The 21,768-nt window shown below is 40.4% G+C and overlaps 1 protein-coding gene across 3 annotated transcripts in view; it reads left to right on the top strand.

Moving 5' to 3' along the window:
• Nucleotides 1–18,872, top strand: part of TOX3 (TOX high mobility group box family member 3) — a 97,312-nt gene extending 78,440 nt beyond the window's left edge. For all 3 annotated transcript variants that reach the window (XM_006121130.4, XM_075940256.1, XM_006121129.3), the window contains 4 exons: nucleotides 9,012–9,281; nucleotides 10,867–11,094; nucleotides 13,390–13,470; nucleotides 16,998–18,872. In XM_006121130.4, coding sequence (XP_006121192.2) covers nucleotides 9,012–9,281; nucleotides 10,867–11,094; nucleotides 13,390–13,470; nucleotides 16,998–17,735 — 1,317 coding nt within the window. In that variant the 3' untranslated portion in view covers nucleotides 17,736–18,872. The remainder of the gene's footprint in view (nucleotides 1–9,011; nucleotides 9,282–10,866; nucleotides 11,095–13,389; nucleotides 13,471–16,997) is intronic.
• Nucleotides 18,873–21,768: the final 2,896 nt, after the last annotated feature.

Below are 21,768 nucleotides of genomic sequence, written 5' to 3'. Positions count from 1 at the left end.
GAACTGAGACTACACAAAATGTTCTCCCTTTCAGGCATTTAATGATGGGGAGATACGTGGTCTTGCTGAGATCTCTAGGGCCCCAGGGGATGAACTGTGCCTCTAGGAGTGGAAAAGAGAAAAGTTTTTTTGACCTGATGGACTTACGGTGAACTTAGACCAGAAAGTGTGTTCAGATAGTAGAACCTGTGCAAGGCTCCTCTTTCCAGAGGAACCTCTAATGTATTGCAGCCTTAAATCCATGTGAAAAGAGACGGCCATTTATGCTTTCCCATTTTTGTGGAATGAGACTGGGTAAACTTTGCTCTCCAGATACATGAGATGGGATCATTGCTGTGGAACAAGAGAGACTGGCAACAATAGTTTGGCTGGCATTTTACTAATCTGTGTTTCTGAAAACATGAATACTTCTTGAATGGTAGCAATACTGAGCAATGCTTTGTGTTGTATTCTAAAAAACAAGGATTTAATCTATGACAGATAAAGTGTCCTGTTAGTATGATTTTTGATGGTTGGACAAATTTAAATCTTTATAAAAATTTGATTAATGGATTCTTTTATCTCTAGTGCAGTTGTAGAAAGAGAAAGCATTGACAATTTCCTTCAGAGAGATGCTGACTTGCAAAATATGAATAATTTACAGGCAAGAAGAACCGATGGTTTTGCTTTTTACACTGAAGTAAATTCTGCATCACCTTAAATTTATCAGTTGTTATATTACATCACCTTATGTTATCTTGACAGTGACAAATCTGAAGGGCAGCGGAATGTGTAATGGTTGTAGTTAACTTTCAAGAGGGTAGTTGGGTACCTATAGAGTAATTTGCACACATAATTGTAGAACTTGACATACATACGTTTGGTGGGACATTTAACATATCCTTCCTTAAAAAATGGCCCACCGAGTTCAGAATTTTTGTCCTGGTCCTGTATCTTTATACAAGCAAAATGTCTATTGAGCATGGACATTATTTTTCTGCAAGATTCCATTTAATTTCAGGGGAATGTTGCCTAGAGAAATTATTCTGGATTGTCTCCATTTAATTAAATGTTCATGTAGGGTAATGTTTTCCCATCTGCAGAAGACTAATGCAATACCACAGCACCAATGTCACCCTCAAAATAGGTCTTAAATGGAGCATAAGCAGCATACAGGTTGATGCTACCTCTTGCAACAGATGGTTTTCATTCATCTATGAAGAGAAATATAAATTTTTCACTTTAATTTCTGCTGGATGTTGAATGAGTTTGATGTTACAAGAGCAACAGCTAACTGTGTCCTCAGTTGGAAGGAAAGGCTCTGTAGTTTCAGCTCTATCTCCATTACATATCACATGCTGAAATCTGCAACACTGTGCTGGTGCAGTGCAGTAGCTGGGAAACAAGGGTATTCTCAATTACTTGGGGGAGAGGAAAGGTGAGAGAGTATTCAAAAGGCCAATAATTTTAAAAGGAATGTTTACAGAAAAGATTAGGTTGTCACAGCAATGAGCAGTCTGATATCCTCTTGGTTCCTCTGATCTTGCCTTCTGTGTACCATGTTACAGAGCTCTAGGACTACAAACAGTTAAATTATTCACACACAACATATATATAATTTTAAATGGTCAGCAAGATTTGCTTGCAGATAGTTTGAAAGGGGAGAGTTTTGATGGTAAAGCATTTCTGGGCCAACGATTGGCTTGCCTCTAGCATGGGATGGGTGTTCTTGAAGGGGTAAGGTTTGCTGATTCCCTCACAACAGAGCTTTTCATAGGATCCCACTATAACTTTAGTGCTGTTAAGGGATTTAAGCAGAGCTGGGTGAAACTTTAGGTATGTCGGCACTGTCATAAAACACCCACAGCTGGTCCATCTCTGCTGAGTTGGGCTCTTGGGAGCTTCAGTCTGCAAACCCTTTCTCTACGTTGCATATCTTGAATTCTCATGATATTCAAGTATGAGTTAGCCCTGGTGCTGCTCAACTCTTGCATCTTAACTCATTTTAGGTCAGAAACCATTGAGTATTACCGATTTCAATTTAAAACCACAGATTAGATCAGGATCACTCAAATCTTGATTTAATTAAGATTAAAAAGTTCATGAATATTTTTGTACACCTGATATAAGGTAGTCATGCACCTTTCAACTAAAAAAATCATCACACTGAACCCCAGGTAAATTCATAGTAAAAAACAGGTAGAGGCCTGCCAATCTGTGTTTATCTGCATCTGCAGATCATTTTTGCAGATTGAGGTTGGAATGCAGATACAACATTTTTTGTATCTGCACAGGGATCTAGAAGTGGGCACATAGAATTATTTGTTTTGAAAGATGCATTCTGAATATGTGAGCCTTGTTATTTCACTTGTCAGTGTTGCAAATACTAATGGAAACAAGCTATCACATAAACACTGTAATTCAAACACTAATTATATTCTTTCCATGCATACTCCTGGTATGTGAAAGTTTTTCAGAATTCTCTAGATAATGAAGGAAGTGTTACTGAACCCATTGGCTCTATATGAAGTGTTACTGATCGAATAAGGAAACCATCATGTTCAAAATATTTGAAGAAAAATAAGTAAGATCTCTTGGTGGAAGTTTATATGATAATGGTATCTTCAAGTTGATTTATAACCTCAAAAGGGATTCAGCAAGGCTGTGAACCAAAAATATTAGGACTATGTATGTCCCAGACCTTCTTAATATCGCACCAACCCATTTTAAAAATACCAAACAAAGCTTCCACTTCCTTGTCTGACATAATCTTTGTATGCACAGTTATATACAGTATTTTGCTGTTATTTACAATGACATATATCCACAAATCAACAATTGCATTCACACTCCATTCATGATGCTGATTAAATATACATCTATTTGGAATATAACTTTCAATGTAATACAGCAAATACAGTGCTGATATTTGTCACATGACAGTACAAACCAATTTTTTAACAAATTGGAATATAATCGCCACCAGAAATTAACCTTTAAAATATTTTATTTTTCATATCAGACTTCTTATTTGATTCTTGTTAGCCATTTCCAGTTCTGAAATGTTACTTAATTTCCAATTTCTGTGTCTACTTAAATTTTTATTAAAGCAAAATAGGGAAGGGAACAATTAAGAGGGAGAAAAATCTCCCCCACACAAATGTCTCCCAAAGAAGGAACAGTTAACAATTCATACGCTTGTATATACAATTAAATTCTGGGTCAATGCAAAGTCAAAAGAATTTAGTTTCAATAAACTTATAGACTCCACCAAAATGGCAAGTCTTAGAGTAAATCATTTGTAACCCATAGCTTCATATTCTGCTGCTTTGGTGTAAAAACTTTGAAAGTTGGTGTTGTGTAACAGCAAGGAAGCAAGGTGAAAATAGTATTTTAAAGGTAGAATGCTTCCTAGAAACTGATTTGTGTATGATCCACAAAGAAAACTAATTCTGATTATTGCCATCTTTGTTTTAACAGCAGATTTTTTCCCTTGATGCATTGAAACAGTGTCTGTAAAGCAAAAGGACTAGATTAATATACAGAAAGTGAAAAAAATACATGGAATGACTTCCAGATGTCACTGTCAATATAATTCCAAATCAGAGTGACCTTATAGTTAGTGGTAGTAAATTTCACAGAAAGATGCCCTAAAGCAAATAAGCATTTCAGCTAATCAGTTTGATGGTTTAAACATTTCTATATCAAGTACTTCTTTTTGGCACACACATTCCTCTCTCAGGAACAAGACTCCTTTATTTGGAGGTGGGAGATAATAAAAGCATTTGAGAAATAAGACGAGAAATAGTCCAGGAGAGATGAGCAGACCAGCGAGCAGCAGCTTGTAGATTAAGGATATTAAAAGGCGGGTAATCCACTAATCATGTAGTTGATAAAATTTTTATCGGCTACATGATTAGTCGATAAGGGAAGGTTTCCTCTGTCCCGACTCAAGCCGAATCCAGGAGCTACCCGCACTGCGGCTCTGCAGTTTAAATGTAGTAAGAGCCAGGTGCACATGCAGCCTGACTTTTACTACATTTAAACTGCAGAGGCGCAGCAGGGGTAGGTCCCAGACCCAGCACGAGCCAGGATTGCTCAGTCCTGACTTGTACCAGGTCCAGCAGCCCCTGTCTTCAGGGGGGTCCCAGTGAGAAGCTGGGATCCCCCCCGTGGACAGGAGCAGCTTCTGTTCATAGCCAGCCCTGGGCTGGCTGCGAATAGATGCTGCTCTGGCAGCAGCCCCTGTCCACAAGAGGTCCCAGGTGGGGGGGATAGAGGCAGCAAGGGGGTGAGGGCAGGCGGCACCACTGAGATGATGTTGCGGGGAACCGTCTTTTAGGCCTAGGCTTATCGGGTAGTCGACTACTTGCTTTCATCCCTATTGTAGATGGGGAAAATTTGAAGGAGCTCTTGGTGGGTCTGAGATCCCTACGTGTAGAGTCTATACCTGGAATTTGAAGGGTTAGTGCAACTGTTTTGGACCTCAGAGAAATATTTGTACTTGCTATGGTGAAGTAGTCCTGTGGCACCTTAGGGTATGTCTGCATTGCACGGATATTTCGAATTAAGTAATTCCAGAATAGTTACTCCGAAATAGCTTATTTCAAAATAGCATGTCTACACTGCAGGAAGCCTCAAACAGAGGCATAGCGAGGGTGTTATGCACCCGGGCAAAAGCAAAATTTGTGCCCCTCCATCATTTGTTTACTACCTGTGGGACTTTCCATATTCCAATCTGCGCTGGGAGGGGAACATGCAAACAGGGTTTGGCCTGGACCCTCCAGGCTGCCCCCATCCAGCCAAAGTGCAGAATTTGCCATGCGGGAAGCAGGAGCTCGCAGCGCACAAGGCGAGTGGGGCCTGGCAGTTTGGGGTGACAATGAATCACACCCATGTGGGCGGCCGAGGCCAGAGAATTGCTTGAGATCCATGTGGGGGAGTGCGCTGTGTACATCCGGTGTGTCTGCGCCACGCCTGGCAGCACGACACTGGCTTGTGGGAAGTTCAGGACCCGGGGCTTCCGAAGGAGGCTGACGAGGCCGGACTGCAAAGGGACTGGGGTTAAAATTGTTGTGTGGGTCCCAGGTGGCATTGCATTGAGAGCAGCTGCTGCAGCATAGCCAGAATGGAAGCGGGTCTCTCAGGAGCACTGAGCAATGTCCCTGGCTTTGCTCGTGTGCTTAAGCAAAGGGATGAAGAAGTTTCTTTGCTTCTCTTTTCTTTTAGAAATCAAAGGGAAAACGTACAGACTCCATTTAATGATGGGGCTTAGAGCAGGGGATGGAGGTGCAAGAGTGAGGGCAGGGGGCTGGGGCATATGGGGGGGGGGGCTCAGGACAGAGAGTTCCGGCATCAGGAGGCAGGTTCGGGACAAGGAGTTTGTGTTTGGAGGCGTGCCAGGGGAGTTAAGGAGTCATGCAGGGAGTTGTGTTTGGGGGCAGGCTCAGGGATGGGAGTGAGGGTACAGGAGTTAGGGATGGCGGTGGGAGGTGAAGGGCTCACGGCAGAGCACTGGAAGGCAGGGATAGCTTACTAGGGCTGGCCAGTGGTGAGTGTTACACAGCTTTTGCAGCAGAGCCTCATGGGGTAAGGGACTTCAGTAGCTGTCCCTAATTTCCATCTACTCCCCTCCAGTGAGTGGAGAGGCCTAACTCTAGAGGTCGGCCCTCACCTGCTACTGCCCCTGCAGCTCTTGGGGGTGTAGTTGCTCCAGGGTCTGCCTGTCTGCAGCTGCACCCCAGACTCAAGCAGGTCTGGGAGAGGGCGGAAGTCAGAGTCAGCCCTGCCATCCCTCCATCCCTTGAATTCAGGTCTGCCATGGTGGGGTTGCTCTAATCTTGCACAGAGCCTGTCAGCATAAAAAGAAGCCAGGTCTCCCTGTCTCGCTCAGGCTGCACTGCAGGGACTATTCACAGGCAGCTAAATTGGTGCCCCTCTAGTGTGGCACTTGGGGGCAACTGTCCTCCCCCACCCCTCGCTTGCTATGGCTCTGGTCTCAAAATTAGTCCAAGGCAGGCTTCCCTCATATAGACGTGCTATCTTGATTTAGAGCCCCAGGAGGCTCTGGGGAGGAATAACTTAGAATGGCCCTGTTGAGGGGCTTTTTCAAAATAGTAGTAATGGAGCATCTACACATGCCTTATTTCAAAATAGCAATTTAGGAATAGGCATTATTCCTTGTACATTGAGGTTTACAGATTTCGAAATAGTGTTATTTCAAAATAACAGATGGCTAATTTTCGAAATAATGGTGCAGTGTAGACACATCTTTAGAGACTAACAGATATATATATGTTATATATTATCGTGAGCTTTTTTTGTCTCAGGTTCATCTGAGGAGGTGGGTTGTGCCCAAGAAAGCTCAGTATCACCTCGCAGCTTTCAGAGCTAAACCTGGGCAGGAAATGGTTTTCCCATTTTGTGAATAGTTTTGAGACATGACATTTTTTCTGACTTGAAATGGGACAAAATATCAAAAGCATTAAAAAAAATTTTCACCAAAATATTTTCATTCGGGTCAATTGAAATGTTTCATTTTGATAACTTTTTGTTTTGAGTGTGAACTTCTTTTTAATCATTTTTTTTGGTCCATCTTAAATTTCTAAAAAGTTGTTTCAAATGGGAAAAAAAAACAAATTTCAATTTTTTTTAAAAAGGTGACATGAAAAGTGACCATTTCTGAATTTTTTTTAAACACATTTTGTTTTAGTTAAGAGGTTTGTTGAATATGAAGTTGTTTCATAAACACTTTTGGTTTTGATCAAGTCACTATTTCTTTTAATGAAATAAAGCTTTGGTGAAAATTCCTGACCAGCACTACTCAGATTCTTTGGGGGTGATTCTGAAAGAGTTCAGCCTTATTTAGGCACTTAAATAAGATCCAGATTGTCAATAAGCTCAGCACTTATCAGCACCTACTGAGATGCTTCTGGCCAGTTTTTCAAGACAGCTCAGCACTCAGCAGGGAAGTTGGGGATGGACTGTAAATTGAGCACTTCACAAACCTGCTGTTTGCTGAGGGTCTACTGTATGTCTTTAGTTATTCCCATATGTGTTACTAATTATGCTGTTAAATTAATAGCAGTGACTGACGTTTAAAATTCTTTATTTCTTGCATTTCCCTATGTTTAGAAAATACAGATTAGTCAGATAATGAATCAATTTGTGAGATTTTTATGGGTCTATACATGATCATTGTTTCTTTCATTTTTAAATGTTATTTTATGAACTATTGTATACTTACAAGTAAGAAAACCTAGTTATACATAATCAGATTCAAGTGCATGTTACATATGGATTCTCTGTTGTTGTTGTTTGTTATTACAAATATGCTAGGTACAGTACCAATTTTTTGTAAGGCTATGTCTACACTGTCGGGGTTTTTTTGGAAAAAGATACGAAAATTGCAAACCATAATTTGCATATCTTTTTCCACTTGTTTTTTTGGAAGAGGCTTTTCCAACATTTGGCATACACAGGGCCAAATGTCAGAAAAACCTCCTCTTTCAGAACATCCCTTTTTCCTCATAAAATGAGGGATACAGGGATGCCGAAAGAATGCTCCCACTTTTTCAGAAACTTTTCAGAAAAAGTGGACGCGTTTCCTGGACACAACAGAGTTTTTCCGGGATACCTCTAGACATAGCCTAAGAAACAGTTCTTAACCTCAGAGCTTATGATCTGTGAAGACAACGCACTCCCCCTACATATAGTGGGAGTTAGAGGCACAATAGAAAAAAAAATGGGATTTACAGCCTGTCCCCGAGATATGAACAAGTTGTGGACCAAACACTTGGCCGTAACTTGATCCGTTTGTAATTCAGATCCCATTGAGTTACACACGACCGCGCTGTTACAAACGTGACCCGCGCTTATGAACTCGGGGACCACCTTTACAACCGCTCCCGTGGAGCTTTGGTCATAAGTGCGAACGGTCGTAACTCGACCTTTCGCAACTCGGGGAGTGGCTGTAGCTGGTTAGTTCCATGTTTAATGTGGTTATTTAATTTTTATTTTTATCTGTGAATATTAATTTTTTTGTGGGCTACCTGGAGAATGGGATTTTAGCGGTGATCTGAATGATTTGAACCATGCTGCACTTTGCTTGAAGTAACTTAAGGCATGTCTACACAGCAGCGTTATTTCAGAGTAACTGATGATATTCTGAAATAACATAGTACACATCTACACTACAAAACTTTATTTTGAAATAATGTCAAGCTGGAGGACTACTTACTCTGACTCCTATAACCCTCATTTCATGAGGAGTAAGATAAGTTGAAAGAAGAGTGCTCTTTAAATCCCCAGTAGTTCAGACTCCGTGCCCGCGGCTACACGTGGCACGGAGTAGGTAGTTCGAAGCCTAATGGCTTTCTAATTTGAAGTACTGGTACACCTCGTGTACCGAACTACCTACTCCATGCCGCGTGTAGCTGCGGGCACGGAGTCTGAACTACCGGGGATTTAAAAATGGTGGCGCCCGGCAAGATGCAAATGAAGCCCGGGATATTTAAATCCCGGGCTTCATTTGCAACTTCAATTGACTACATTAAGCACTCTAGTTCGAACTAGGGTGGTAGTGTAGACATACCCTTTCAGCTTTAGCATTGCTGTGTAGACATGCTAGATCTCACTTCAGTCTGAATGATTGTTTACTTACTTTTGTTACAAATAAGAGCTAGGTAATAATTGAATTGCCATTCAGCAGAGAACAATGTTTTTCTTTTCCCCCATTTTATTTACTTTGCAGGAATAGCAATTTGTGTGTAGTCAGTTTCAATGATCTCCTGTGCAATTCATTAGACTTTTCCCTATTTTAAAGACTAGGGAAATGTGATTGTTAATAGCACAAAAATTAGTAGGGCATGTCTGGGAAAGGTGTACTTTGTTGTACTTGAAGCTACTTCTAACTCATTTTTTAAACTAACTAGTTTTCAGGTTGACAGTGGTCAACTAAATAAGACTGCTAAAACTATCATAACACGGTTCTGTGGTCACAGCTAAATATTTACTCTCTCCCTGCTTTTTAGGATCATAGTCACACACAAGTTTCGCAGTACCGCCAGGATCATTCTTTGATTATGAGATCTATTGTTCATATGACTGATGCTGCTCGGTCAGGAATTATGCCTCCTAATCAGTTAACCACCATTAACCAGTCTCAGCTAAGTGCACAGTTGGGACTGAATTTAGGAGGCACTAGCTTGCCACATACTTCTCCTTCACCTCCTGCAAGTAAATCAGCAACTCCTTCTCCATCCAGCTCTATCAATGAAGAGGATGCAGATGAATCAAACAGAGTAAGTTATAGTATCTGTAATAACATGTGTGAATATATATGATATAGTTTTGAATATGTAGCAATAGAACTGGTGACTTCACTACTGTGTGGCCCAGTAAAATATACAAATATTAAAGTAGTTCAGTTTATGATTATGGCAATATTCATATGCTCAGGGTGGTTTCTTAGTAAAATTATATTTACTTAGGAAGTGTACAAAATAGCGCTCTTTAGTGATTTCAGAAGAATATCTTGTGGGGGGGGGGGGGGTGTATGTGTATGCATAAGTCTTTTTCTTTATGACAAATTTGACATTTTATAGATGTGACCAGTCAGTTTGCGCTATCTACTTATAACAGTTTTGACATTTTTAACATTCCTTGGAGTCATATATTTAAAAATGTGCATTTTGCTAGAAATAAAGGTTGACCTTTCCATTCTTACAAACATTTTAGTATGCCTGGAGATCATTTCCACTGAGATATAAATAGACCTGTTAGCAAAAGAACTTTCTGGTCAGATAACCTGAAATTAATATACATATTGGAGCAATGAGAATTTAGTTAAGGGTTGGGGTTGCATGTATTACCCGTATAGATCTCTTGATGAAATCTGGAAACTGCATGTGAAAGCTCCGCAGAGTAGTGTCATAATATACCAAAGTGGTGATATGGAGAGAGTCTTTTCTTCACCATATCCCTCTGCTACCACGGAGTATCCTTAGAACAGCAGCGTGGGGTGGAATGCAAGGAGCACACATGCATGGTAAGCCTGCTCTGTGACCCTCGGAGGGGTTCTCAGGATGGTCTCCTGTGTGCCAGCTGTAGTGAGGTTTGGAGCAGTTTCTGGCAGGGAATTGATGACTACAGGGATCCATCAGTTCACTGCTTCTCCACCCATCAGACCACAAAAAATTGGGGAGAGGAGGAAGGGAGGGAGAGAGAGAGAGAGAGAGGGTGTGTGTGTGTGTGTGTGTGTGTGTGTGTGTGTGTGTGTGTGTGTGTGTGTGTGTGTGTGTGTGTGTGTGTGTGTGTGTGTGTGTGTGTGTGTGTGTGTGTGTGTGTGTGTGTGTGTGTACTCTAGCTCTGTAGCAAGTAAAGACTGACTCCACTATTTCGTTGTAGCCCGAGGAAAGTATTTGTAACCCCTGACCCAAGCCGAAGTTAACAGGCTTAGTCAAGGGCAAGAGGTGTCTCTAAGCTTCTTATTTTTGGGTCGACAGAGGGATGCAGTCTAGCCGTAGCCGCCTTATAGACCCACACACAATATGTATTGTATCCTGTATTAATTCTTATAGAAATCATATCCAGGGCATGCCCTTCCCATTTAAACTTAAGGAACTGAGTCTGCAAGCCATAGTAATATTGAATTGTTATTACACACACTCATTTAGTTCCATTAAGGTCAATGGGATTAAATGCTTGAGTTAATTCTACTTAGCAGGAGTAAGGGTTGCACAACAGGATTCAAAAATGTTACTTGACCATTACCCTTATTCATTTGTTGTTTAATAGAACTGCTGAGGATTTTTTTATACATATCTTCCTAACTGTATTTCAAGTGACTATACCTTGTAGGTAATGATTTTTGTTGCTGTTTCTTAGGCTACTGGAGAAAAAAGAGCTGCTCCAGATTCTGGCAAGAAGCCCAAGACTCCAAAGAAGAAGAAAAAGAAAGATCCCAATGAACCACAAAAGCCAGTGTCAGCATATGCTCTGTTCTTCAGGGACACACAGGCTGCAATTAAAGGGCAGAACCCTAATGCTACATTTGGAGAGGTTTCAAAAATAGTAGCATCCATGTGGGACAGTTTAGGAGAAGAACAAAAACAGGTAATAAAAATAGACATCCGTGATGCAATCGTATATAAGTAGTAAAATGACAACCCTGTTAAATGAAGAGCAGGAGCTGACCACAAAACAGTATGTTGTTAAGGACCCTGAGGGTGGTATCAAACGTTTGTGTCCTATCAGTTCATGTGGTTAACTCTGTTGCCATCAAATAAAGTCTGTATGGGTCAGTTTGGACAAGGCTTGTGCAACGGTATCCCACTACTCTGTTATATATGATTAATTAATATAATTTGAAGGGTTTTTGTTCCTTAAAAGTTAAAATAGAAGAAGGGAAGGTGCAACACACTTTGTTACAAAGATTGTTGGTTTCTAACTTTTAAGCCAACCCTGCATGCCTCCATTATATCAGTCTAGTGTTAGAAATTGAATTCATAGTTCATTTTAAAACTTAGTGCAGTAGAATAGTTTTCAGAGATTAACTTTCTTCTTTAGGGGCTGTTTCTCTCCATAACCACATAACTCCTATACATAACCCCAAGGACTCTCATTTTCTCCATTTCAGTTCTCCTATTGAAACTTCTGTGCAACCCCCGTTCTTGTTAATGGAAGTTGTATTTGCATGTTGATAGGAAAATAGACCCATAGTCTCTAAGCAGAACAATGTGAAAAAGGGAGAAGCATACTTATTGGTCCCTCGTTACAAAGCATCAGCTGCCTCCAACAATGGATGAACCGATTGGTTTTGGTTTAATGGGGACTGCTGTTCTTTTCATTGGTTAGTGGAGTTAAAATACCTGATACTAAAGTATATTTTGTTTCTCCATTCTGAGATCTCCAATCATCTCTTAAGTTCCTTAATTTGGAAAACAGTTCTGTGGCAAAGTATGAAAGGTTCTTGTTTGAGATTGGGCCTGACGCCAGGGAGCAAAGAGTGCATTGCTCCAGGGCCTGGCAATTTAACGGGGCCCCGACCTCCCAACCGCTGTCATTGCTAATGTGGCAGCATCAGCATCCAGAGTCCTGGGCCCTTTAAATCACTGCTGGAGTACAGGATGCTGAGGGAGGAGGGGAGGGCAGCACCAAGCTCCCAGTAGCGCTAAGGGCTGGTAGCCCTTGCCCCGCCTCTTTCACCCGAGGCCCCACTCCTTCTGGGCCATGGAGCTGTCCCCCCTCATACACCTTGTGTGGGGACCCACTGTAGCTATCAGTCCCTCTGTTTGGGACATACAGTATATTAGTTCTTTAGAAGATTTTCAGCCTGCTAAATGTTACCCGTTTAAAAGTGACTTTTTTTCTGATATATTGAAAATACAAGTGGGTCATCTTTCGATTAACTTTCTGTTAAAGTAGGTGGGAAGTGAGTTAGGTCAACTTTTCACTTTTCAAAATTCCTCCCTTAATGGAGTATGATGTTTTTCTACATGGAGTTCATCCATGCTGCCTAAGATAAACCTTCCTCTCTAGGGCTGTGTCCAGACTCAGGGGGTTTTTCGAAAAAAGTAGCCTTTTTTCGAAAAAACCTCACCTGCGTCTAGACTGCAGCCGCGTTCTTTCGAAATTAAATCGAAAGAACGCGGCTTTTCTTTCGATGGCGGTAAACCTCATTTCACGAGGAAGAACGCCTTCTTTCGAAAGTTCCTCTTTCGAAAGAAGGCGTTCTTCAATGTAAGTAGGGCTTCTTCGAAAGAGAGCATCCAGACTCACTGGATGCTTTCTTTCGAAAAAGCAAGCTGCTTTTTCGAAAGTTCAACGTGCAGTCTAGACGCTCTCTTTCGAAAGAGGCTTGCAGTCTAGACATAGCCTAGGATTTTAACTAGTTTTGCAGTCTTCCCTTCCCTTCCCCTCTCTTCTCTCTTCTCTCTTCTCTCTTTTCTCTTCTCTTCTTTCCCAGTGCTTAAAATTGCACGCCTATCCTATCTAGCATTGCCTCCTAGAGAGGTGAGACAAGCATGAAAATGACTGCATGGAGAAGGAAGCATCTTGCTGACAGAAATGTCATCCTTAATAGCATTGACCACCATCTAAGACCATTCACTATAGTCATTTGTTGCATCATGAAACAATAATGTGATTAGCGATAACAATGATTCGCAAAGGAAAACATAAGGATACCGTAGTTAAAGTTCAAACAGGAAGACAATAAGCTGAAACTGAGGCTCAGGACTAGATAGTGTACAGTGTGTTTTTCAGTGTGAGGCTAGTTGTCAACATTTTTTAAAAATCATATATGTGCAGGGGGCGGGGGTTATAGATTGAAAAGCATTCTGGTAAGTGCTGCTTTCTGGCAAAAAATGTATAAGCTGAAGTTGGTGTTAATTGTGGCATCTTTAACAGGTATATAAAAGGAAAACAGAAGCTGCCAAAAAAGAATACCTAAAGGCACTTGCTGCCTATCGAGCTAGTCTTGTTTCCAAGGTAAGCCTGACGGTGACTTCACTCAAACACAAGGTAGAGTTTGGCAATGGTTATTTAAATGTGAATTTTCTCATATGACAGAAATGAATCTAGAATCCCAGAGTTCCTTTAATATAGCCCTGAAACATTTTGCATAACAGTTCAAACAACATTCTGTGCTTAGATTTTGCACCAAAATGTTTCATCATCCTACAATCACAGAAATAAAGATCAGACAATAACTATGCAAACATACCTTGTTTCTGGATTATTTTTAGAAGCAAAATAATACATGCCATGATGAGCAGTTTATAAAAGTAGAATTTGGTTATTATTAATGTATTGACTTTGAATTTACAAGCTATTTGCCGAATTTTCCAAGTACCCACTTTTTAATAAGGCACACAATATATTGGATATTGGACAAGGTAGAAAATATGTGATGTATTTCTTAATATTAAGAGAGAAATACCCTGAGGTTATGAATTGAGAGAACCTGTGAATGGACAGCCTGGAAATGTGAAGTTTAGAAAAAATGTGATTATAAAACTCAACTTGCAATATAATCAGTCAGCCTATAGCATCCTTAGACTGGTTCTAGTTCTTTCACATTTGAACATAAGCAAGAGATATATGCATTAGGGATGTTAAATTGTGGATAATTAGCTAATCCAGTAGTCAACAGAATTTCCATCAACTACTTGATTAGTCAATGTGGGGGGGAAGCATGCTCGCTACCCCTAGTGTGGCGCTGCAGTTTAAATGTAGTAGGAGCCAGGTGGCACCAACTACATTTAAACTGCAGAGCTGCACTGGGGTTAGCTCCTGGGGGTGGCTTGCACTTGGACTGAGCAGTCCTGGCTCTCACTGCCCCCCCAGGAGCTAACACCGCTGCAACCCTGTCTCCCATGCCCCCAACACCACCATGGAGACAGTGCTGGGGAAAACCAGCTTTTAATATTCTGATGTAGAGGCAGCAAGCGGGGAAAATGCAAGTAGTCGACTCAACTATTTGACTACTCTTTTACATCCTTAATATGCATACATTCAACTAAAATATCTGTGGAATTATTACTTGATTCAATTAATATTCTGATCACACTTTTCATAGATAAATTACAAAAGAATCCCTAACTCCAGAAATAAAACATAAGGAAATAGTTCTCACCATTTTCTTGAACTAACTTTCAAGAACACTTATATAAATGTAGAATTCAGGAATATCAACATAGTAGAAGAGAAAGTGCTGAACATTTCAAATAAGAACGGCCATACTGGGTCAGACCAAAGGTCCATCTAGCCCAGTATTCTGTCTCCTGACAGTGGCCAATACCAGATGTCCCAGAGGGAGGGATCACAACAGGTAATCCTCACGTAGTCCCTCCCCTGTCACCCACCTCGAGAGAAACAGGCTAGGGATACCATTCCTACCCATCCTGACTAATAGCCATAGATGGACCTAACCTCCATGTATCTGTCTAGCTCTTTTTTGAACCCTGTTAAAGTTCTAGCCTTCACTGCATCCTCTGACAAAGAGTTCCACAGGTTGACTGTGCGCTGAGTGAAGAAAAACTTCCTTTTGTTTGTTTTAAACCTGCTCCTTATTAATTTAATTTGGTGACCCCTAGTTCTTACATTGTGGGAATAAGTAAACAAATTTTCCTTATTTACTTTTTCTGAACCAGTCTTGATTTTATAGACCTCTATCATATCCCCTCTTAGTTTCCTCTTTTCTAAGCTGAAAAGTCCAAGTCTTTTTAATCTCCCTTCATATGGGACCTGTTCCAAACCCCTAATCATTTTTGTTGCCCTTTTCTGAACCTAATAATAATTCAGATAAAAAATACAGTACCAACACCTGTAATTGAAAACTCTGAGTTATATATATTACGTTATATTGGTCATAGGATAGGGCTCTTTATTATTTAACTAGCCAATTAGCCCGTCATAAGACGGGATTTTCAGGTCTCTCCTCCACATCGGTCTTCTCTTCTGAGCCTCCGGTCTCTCGCGCTCACTCTCTCTCTCTCCTCCTCCTCCTCCTCCTACTGCCTCTCTCTCTGTATCTCTCTTTCACTTCTCCTCTCCTTCGGGGGGCAGCGCAGAAGTCAGCCAAGCACCACGGCGGGAGGCAAAGGGGGCGGGGCGGTGATGTTCACGGCGAGGGGGCAGGGCCTGGAGCCGCTGTCACCGCGGGGGAGCAAGTGGCGCAAGTGGCAGTTTGGGCCTCGCACTCCCCATGCAGCATGGGCCGCTCAGAGGGAACAGCCAGCATTTTAGCAACAGCGCTGCCCAGAGGGGACAGCCAGCATTTCGGCATTACAGACTCTCAGACACTAGGCTACTATATATATGATGAGTTTGTAATTTGAGGCTGCAAAGTCACTTAGACACTTTTGAAAATGTCATGCTAATCCTCTTTTCAAAAACACGAAAGTTGCTTAGGAGTCACTGTACCATTGTTTTTTTTAAAGATGGTGGAACTTATTATTTCTTTGTATTACAGTAGTCACTACTGCAATACAAAGTGACTAATGGACCTGAATTCCATTGTGCTGGGTACTGTACAAACACAGAACACAAATATGGTCTCCATCCTAAAGGGTTTATAATCTATATATAATGACAAGAGAACAGATGAATTTAGATAGGGGAGCACATGGAAACAATGAGATAATATTGATGAGCATGACAGGCCCAGATTGTTAAATTTATTTAGATGCCTAAATGCATGGATTTTCAAATAATGCCTAAGTGCCTAACTCCCATTGAAATACCTTTAAACTCTAATCATCTGTAAAACACCTCAGACTTGGTACACTAATGATAATCGGTAGTTGAGAAACATGCTCTTAGGTGTCAATTAAAGAGGTGTTATGTGTCCTGTAATTCCATTCAGATCTGTCACTGGGAAGTTTTGTGGAAAATAAAGTGTGTGATGTGCGATGATGTCCCTGTGGGTATTTATCTAAAAGCTGCTGGGCCCAGATCTAGGTCTTCCACCATGCAATCCCATTGACTTTGGCAGGATTGCCAGGGTTCCAGAAGACCCAATCCACAGTGGTATATGGATCAGTGAATGGTATGGAACAGTGATATTTTCTAGGGAGAAGAAAAACCCCACTTACTGCTTGGCAGCTTCTGATTTTCTGTCCACAGTACCCCCTTTTTGGTCCTGTGAAAATGTGAGGACTCTTAAACTGATCTGGGTAACTCTTAGCTAGGATCTCTGCCAGCCTCTCTCTCGTGTACAGATTTAATTTTAAAAAGAAGAAACAAGAAATTAGATAAATCTATTGAAACTGCTGTTCAATAAAGAAAGTCAGCTGTTTTGTGCAAAGGCTAACAAGTGTTGTGACTCATAGTCGTTCATGTCAGATATAACAACTGTAAGAATGCTTAGGACGAATTCTCTTTTCTACTTTATGTTAAGCTGTTTACATTAACAGTATATGAAGGCAGAAAGGGACTTCAAATAATTTGTAAGCCTGATAATAATGCCCTTCTCTGTACCAATATCAGCCCTTGAATTTCTTTTTTAAACACAGGCAGCTGCTGAATCAGCTGAAGCCCAGACAATACGGTCTGTTCAGCAAACGTTGGCGTCCACTAATTTGTCATCTTCCCTTCTGCTGAATACTCCTCTTTCTCAACATGCAGCAGTGTCTGCATCTACTCAGACTCTTCAACAGTCCCTTCCCAGGGCAATCGCTCCAAAACCTTTAACCATGAGACTGCCAATGAATCAGATTGTAGCTTCTGTTACCATTGCACCAAACATGCCAGCAAACGTTGCAGCCCCATTGATAAGCTCTATGGGAACGAATATGGTTGCAACAGCATCTTCATCGCAAGTAAGCCCTTCAATGCAAACCCAGCAGCAGCATCAGATGCAACAACTACAGCAGCAACAGATGCAGCAAATGCAGCAGCAACAGCTACATCAACATCAAATGCATCAGCAAATCCAACAACAAATGCAGCAACAGCATTTTCAGCACCACATGCAGCAACATTTGCAGCAGCAGCATCTTCACCAGCAAATTAATCAGCAGCAAATGCAACAGCAGCTGCAACAGATACAGCTTCAACAAATGCAGCAGCAACAAATGCAACACATGCAACACCAGTCCCAGCCTTCTCCTCAGCAGCATTCCCCCGTAGCCTCACAGATGACCTCACCCATCCCTGCCATTGGGAGCCCTCAGCCAGCACCTCAGCAGCACCAGTCGCAAATACAGTCCCAAACACAGACTCAAGCATTATCCCAAGTTAGTATTTTCTGAAGATAAATGTTCTTGCAGCATTGCTTTGCGTTTATCAAGGGGGTAGGAGTTAACCATATTTGGCTGAAAACTGTAAATTGTTGATGGTAGTTATGCAGAGATGCATAACAGATCAAACGATCCTTTAAAGTGTCTATTAGATAGGCAATAAAGAACTACAATGTAGCTGTGTATCATCTTTTAGCTGACTATAAATCATTTTGTTAAAAAAAAAGTAAAAAAAAAAGCTGTGCTCCCTTTCATGTGATGGCCTTTTTAATTTATTTAAGCTTTACCTACAATATGTGAATCAAATGGCCTAATAAATACTTGGATGTTATGACTGCAGAATGGCCTTTCAGAGTCATATAATGTAACCCTTCTTTCTCTAAAAGTGAGTAACGCACTTCAAGGCAATTTAAACTCATGAAGTCCTTAGAAGCACAGTTGTAACTACCTGTAAAATGATGATTGGATTTCATACAATCATACTTGTATGATATGAGTAGTTGATGGCATTTTTGTCATGAAAATAATGTAAATCACAGATTTTTGCCAAAGCTCTTAATTTTTTCTTTCCTACATGTATTCAGAAAAACAAATGCAAGAGACTAAACTTAAATGGTCAACCTGACCTTTTACTTTGATTTTCTCCAAATAAACCTACCGTACTTTGTAACAAAATATATATTGACACTGTTACCCCATTATGTTAATTCCGGTTACAATACAAATGTGAATATTATACTCTGTGTTTAAGTGACAAGTTTCAGATTTAAAACACTGTATTTTTAAAAGGAAAATGCACTTAAATAAAACTGTTAATACAAAACCTGAGATTAAAAATGCAAGAATTTTTAATATGCTGTAATACCAGTAGAATATTTAAAAGAAACTCCACATCTGAATGATCAATGTAAATATTTTCTTTAAAAGTTGTAAGTTTTCATATCATGTGTTGTAAAGTTTTCATAAATGAGGCTTTAATGTAAACACTGGTAACATGAACTATTAATTGCTACATTGCTTATTGTGTTTTTAAGCTGTTTTATACTTTTTTATGAGTTATGATAGCAGCAATTAAGTTGTTTGTATTTTGCTTATCTAAAATAAATGCTTTTATCTTGCTATAGAATAAACACATTTCAGTAAAACCAATGGACTGGAAGTGTTTGATGCAACAATCAGAAGAAGTGTTTACTTTTAATAGTACAGGTGTAGCCTTCCTGATGTGGTATCCTAGGGACCTGAGCAGTCCCGACCAACAGTTTCCTGGATCACTGGAGGTTACTGTTCCCCTCTTGGCTATTCTCCCTGCTCCTCACCAAAGGCTCACTGGGGTTCCACTTCCTGCTCAGGGCTGGGACTACATCCCCAATGCACTGATTCTGGCTGGGGCTGTGCTTTTGCTGTTGGCCTGGGCTACATTCCCAGACTCCAGACCCACTGCCTCCGGACAGGTGGGGTGAGCTGAGTTCCCCACCACCAGCCTAGCTCCTGAATCTGGCCATCTGGGGCTCTGTGGTCCAGCAATATCCATGGTGTGGAAGAACCATAGGTGTTACCAGATCAAAGAGTCCTGGATTTCAGAGGTGCAACCTGTATTGTCTTTAACAAGTAACGTATTCTCCCTTCTGATTTTTACTTTCTTACACATAGGCTGTGTCTACATTGGCACCCTTTTCCGGAAAAGGGTGCTAATGAGACCAGTAGGAATTGCAAATGCCGCGGGGGATTTAAATATCCCCCGCGGCATTTGCATGAACATAGCTGCCGCTTTTTTCCGGCTCGGGGTTTTGCCAGAGAAAAGCACCAGTCTAGACGGGATCTTTTGGGAAAATAAAGGCTTTTCTGGCAGATCCCTTATTCCTGATTTTAAGAGGAATAAGGGATCTTCCAGAAAAGGCTTTATTTTCCGAAAGATCCCGTCTAGACTGGCGCTTTTCTCCGGCAAAGCCCCGAGCCAGAAAAAAGCGGCAGCCATGTTCATGCAAATACCGCGGGGGATATTTAAATCCCCCGCGGCATTTGCAATTCCGACTGGTCTCATTGGCACCCTTTTCCGGAAAAGGGATGCTAATGTAGACACAGCCATACAGTGTAACTTGGTACTGGGCAAAGTTTGCTAGTACTGTGTATAATCCATTCTGGTATATGTATAAGAAGTGGTCACACTAAAATATGTGAGAACAGCGTATGATTTTTTTTGTTTAGCATTACAAAATATTTACAATACACAGATCTTACATAATATCAAAGGCACTATTTGAGGAAATGAGGTAGAAGATCTGGCAGACTAGTAGTATTTCCAAATAGTCCTATGTCAAAATTATGGATTTAAAAACCCCCCCAAAAAACCTGAATTTTGTTGAATTTCAAATCTAAATACAACTGTTGCCACAGACATATTGTTCTGTAGCAGGCTGATTCAAAACCCTGGATATGAAAATTCTGAACTTTATGATTCAGGCTCACCTCTATGGCTATGTCTACATTGGCCCCTTTTCCGGAAGGGGCCTGGTAATTTTTGAAATCGCAATAGGGAAATGCGCGGGGGATTTAAATACCCCCGCGGCATTTAAATAAAAATGTCCACCGCTTTTTTCCAGCTTTTAGAAAAGCCGGAAAAGAGCATCTACACTGGCCCCGATCCTCCGGAAAAAGCGCCCTTTTCCGGAGGATCTTATTCTTACTTTGAAGCCGGAAAAAAGCGGCGGACATTTTTATTTAAATGCCGCGGGGGATATTTAAATCCCCCGCGCATTTCCCTATTGCGATTTCAAAAATTACCAGGCCCCTTCCGGAAAAGGGGCCAATGTAGACGTAGCCGATTTGTCTCTATTTGTCTTATTTTAGCATATGAGCATTGAGTGAGAAATAAGGATAAAAAACACAAGCATGACACATGGCAGGTTTGGAATCTTCCTCTACTTTTATAATTCTTATTTTTTTGAGAAGCAAAAGAACTCTTTCTCTCATTTCTTTCCCTGCAATAGCTGTGCTACGAGTACACTGTGACCACTATCCCCAGTTGTCTTGCATGATTAATTACAGCATCTGTCCTGTCAGAAACTATAATGAAGAGGTCTTGATAAAAATTGCAAATTACCACTGGCAACAATCTAAAACTGCTTATGATAAAATGAAAATTAAAAACAGCAAGTATCAAGCCTGAGCAGAATCCTAATCTGAAAAGAATGAGCATGTGTGAGGTGATGTTCATGGCTACTGCGCTCAGCACAGAACCCAAAAAAAGGAATATGAATTCCTAAAAGGTTTCAGTTACAATTGTCAGAAGATTTACTATATGTTGAGAGTTATTAATAATGAATTCAGCTTTCAATATTTCAGAATCTTCTTGTACTTTTTTATTATGTACAAATATTGACCAGCAAGAGAGTCTAATTATAAATTTATAGATCTCTTGGAGCAGACAAATTCATGTATAAATTGAAGTATTTCATAATAGGTATTATTTGACAGGTACCAGTGTTTGAAATAGTCTTACTATGATATCTAATTACATCTGGGAGAGAGAATGTTTATTCCACACATAGTGAAGTCTGCATGCATTAGAAATGTCACAGCAGAGGTTGCCTGTTAGATTTTTCTGTGTCAATTTTAACCAACATTACATAACAATGGGAACCATTTTATAGTCTATTTAAAAACCTTTAGACAAACGTCTTCAAAAATAATTGCTAAACTGCATGTGACAGTAATTGTGTATTAGTCTTATAATTGTCATTTTGAAGACCTATGAAATATTGTTGGGAAAATGTCACTAGTAATAAGAGATCATTACAACTGAAGTCTGTTTTCAACTATTTGCAGTTAGAATCAGGTGCTTTTACACTCATTAAATGATTTCATATGTCCTGGGTGTTATCACATTTGATTCACTGTTGCTGAACTATTGATGGTCAATTACAGGAAAAATAGTTTTATTTACTGCAGTTAAAAATGAACCATTAAGTAGAACTGTACATATTAAACATCAAGATTTGAATAATGGAAATCTACTTCCCCCTATTTTACAAAACTAGATTTCACA

Source organism: Pelodiscus sinensis, chromosome 12 (genome assembly GCF_049634645.1).
Source record: "Pelodiscus sinensis isolate JC-2024 chromosome 12, ASM4963464v1, whole genome shotgun sequence".
In the NCBI taxonomy this organism is placed as follows: domain Eukaryota; kingdom Metazoa; phylum Chordata; order Testudines; family Trionychidae; genus Pelodiscus; species Pelodiscus sinensis.
This window is presented reverse-complemented; position numbering and strand designations above follow the sequence as displayed.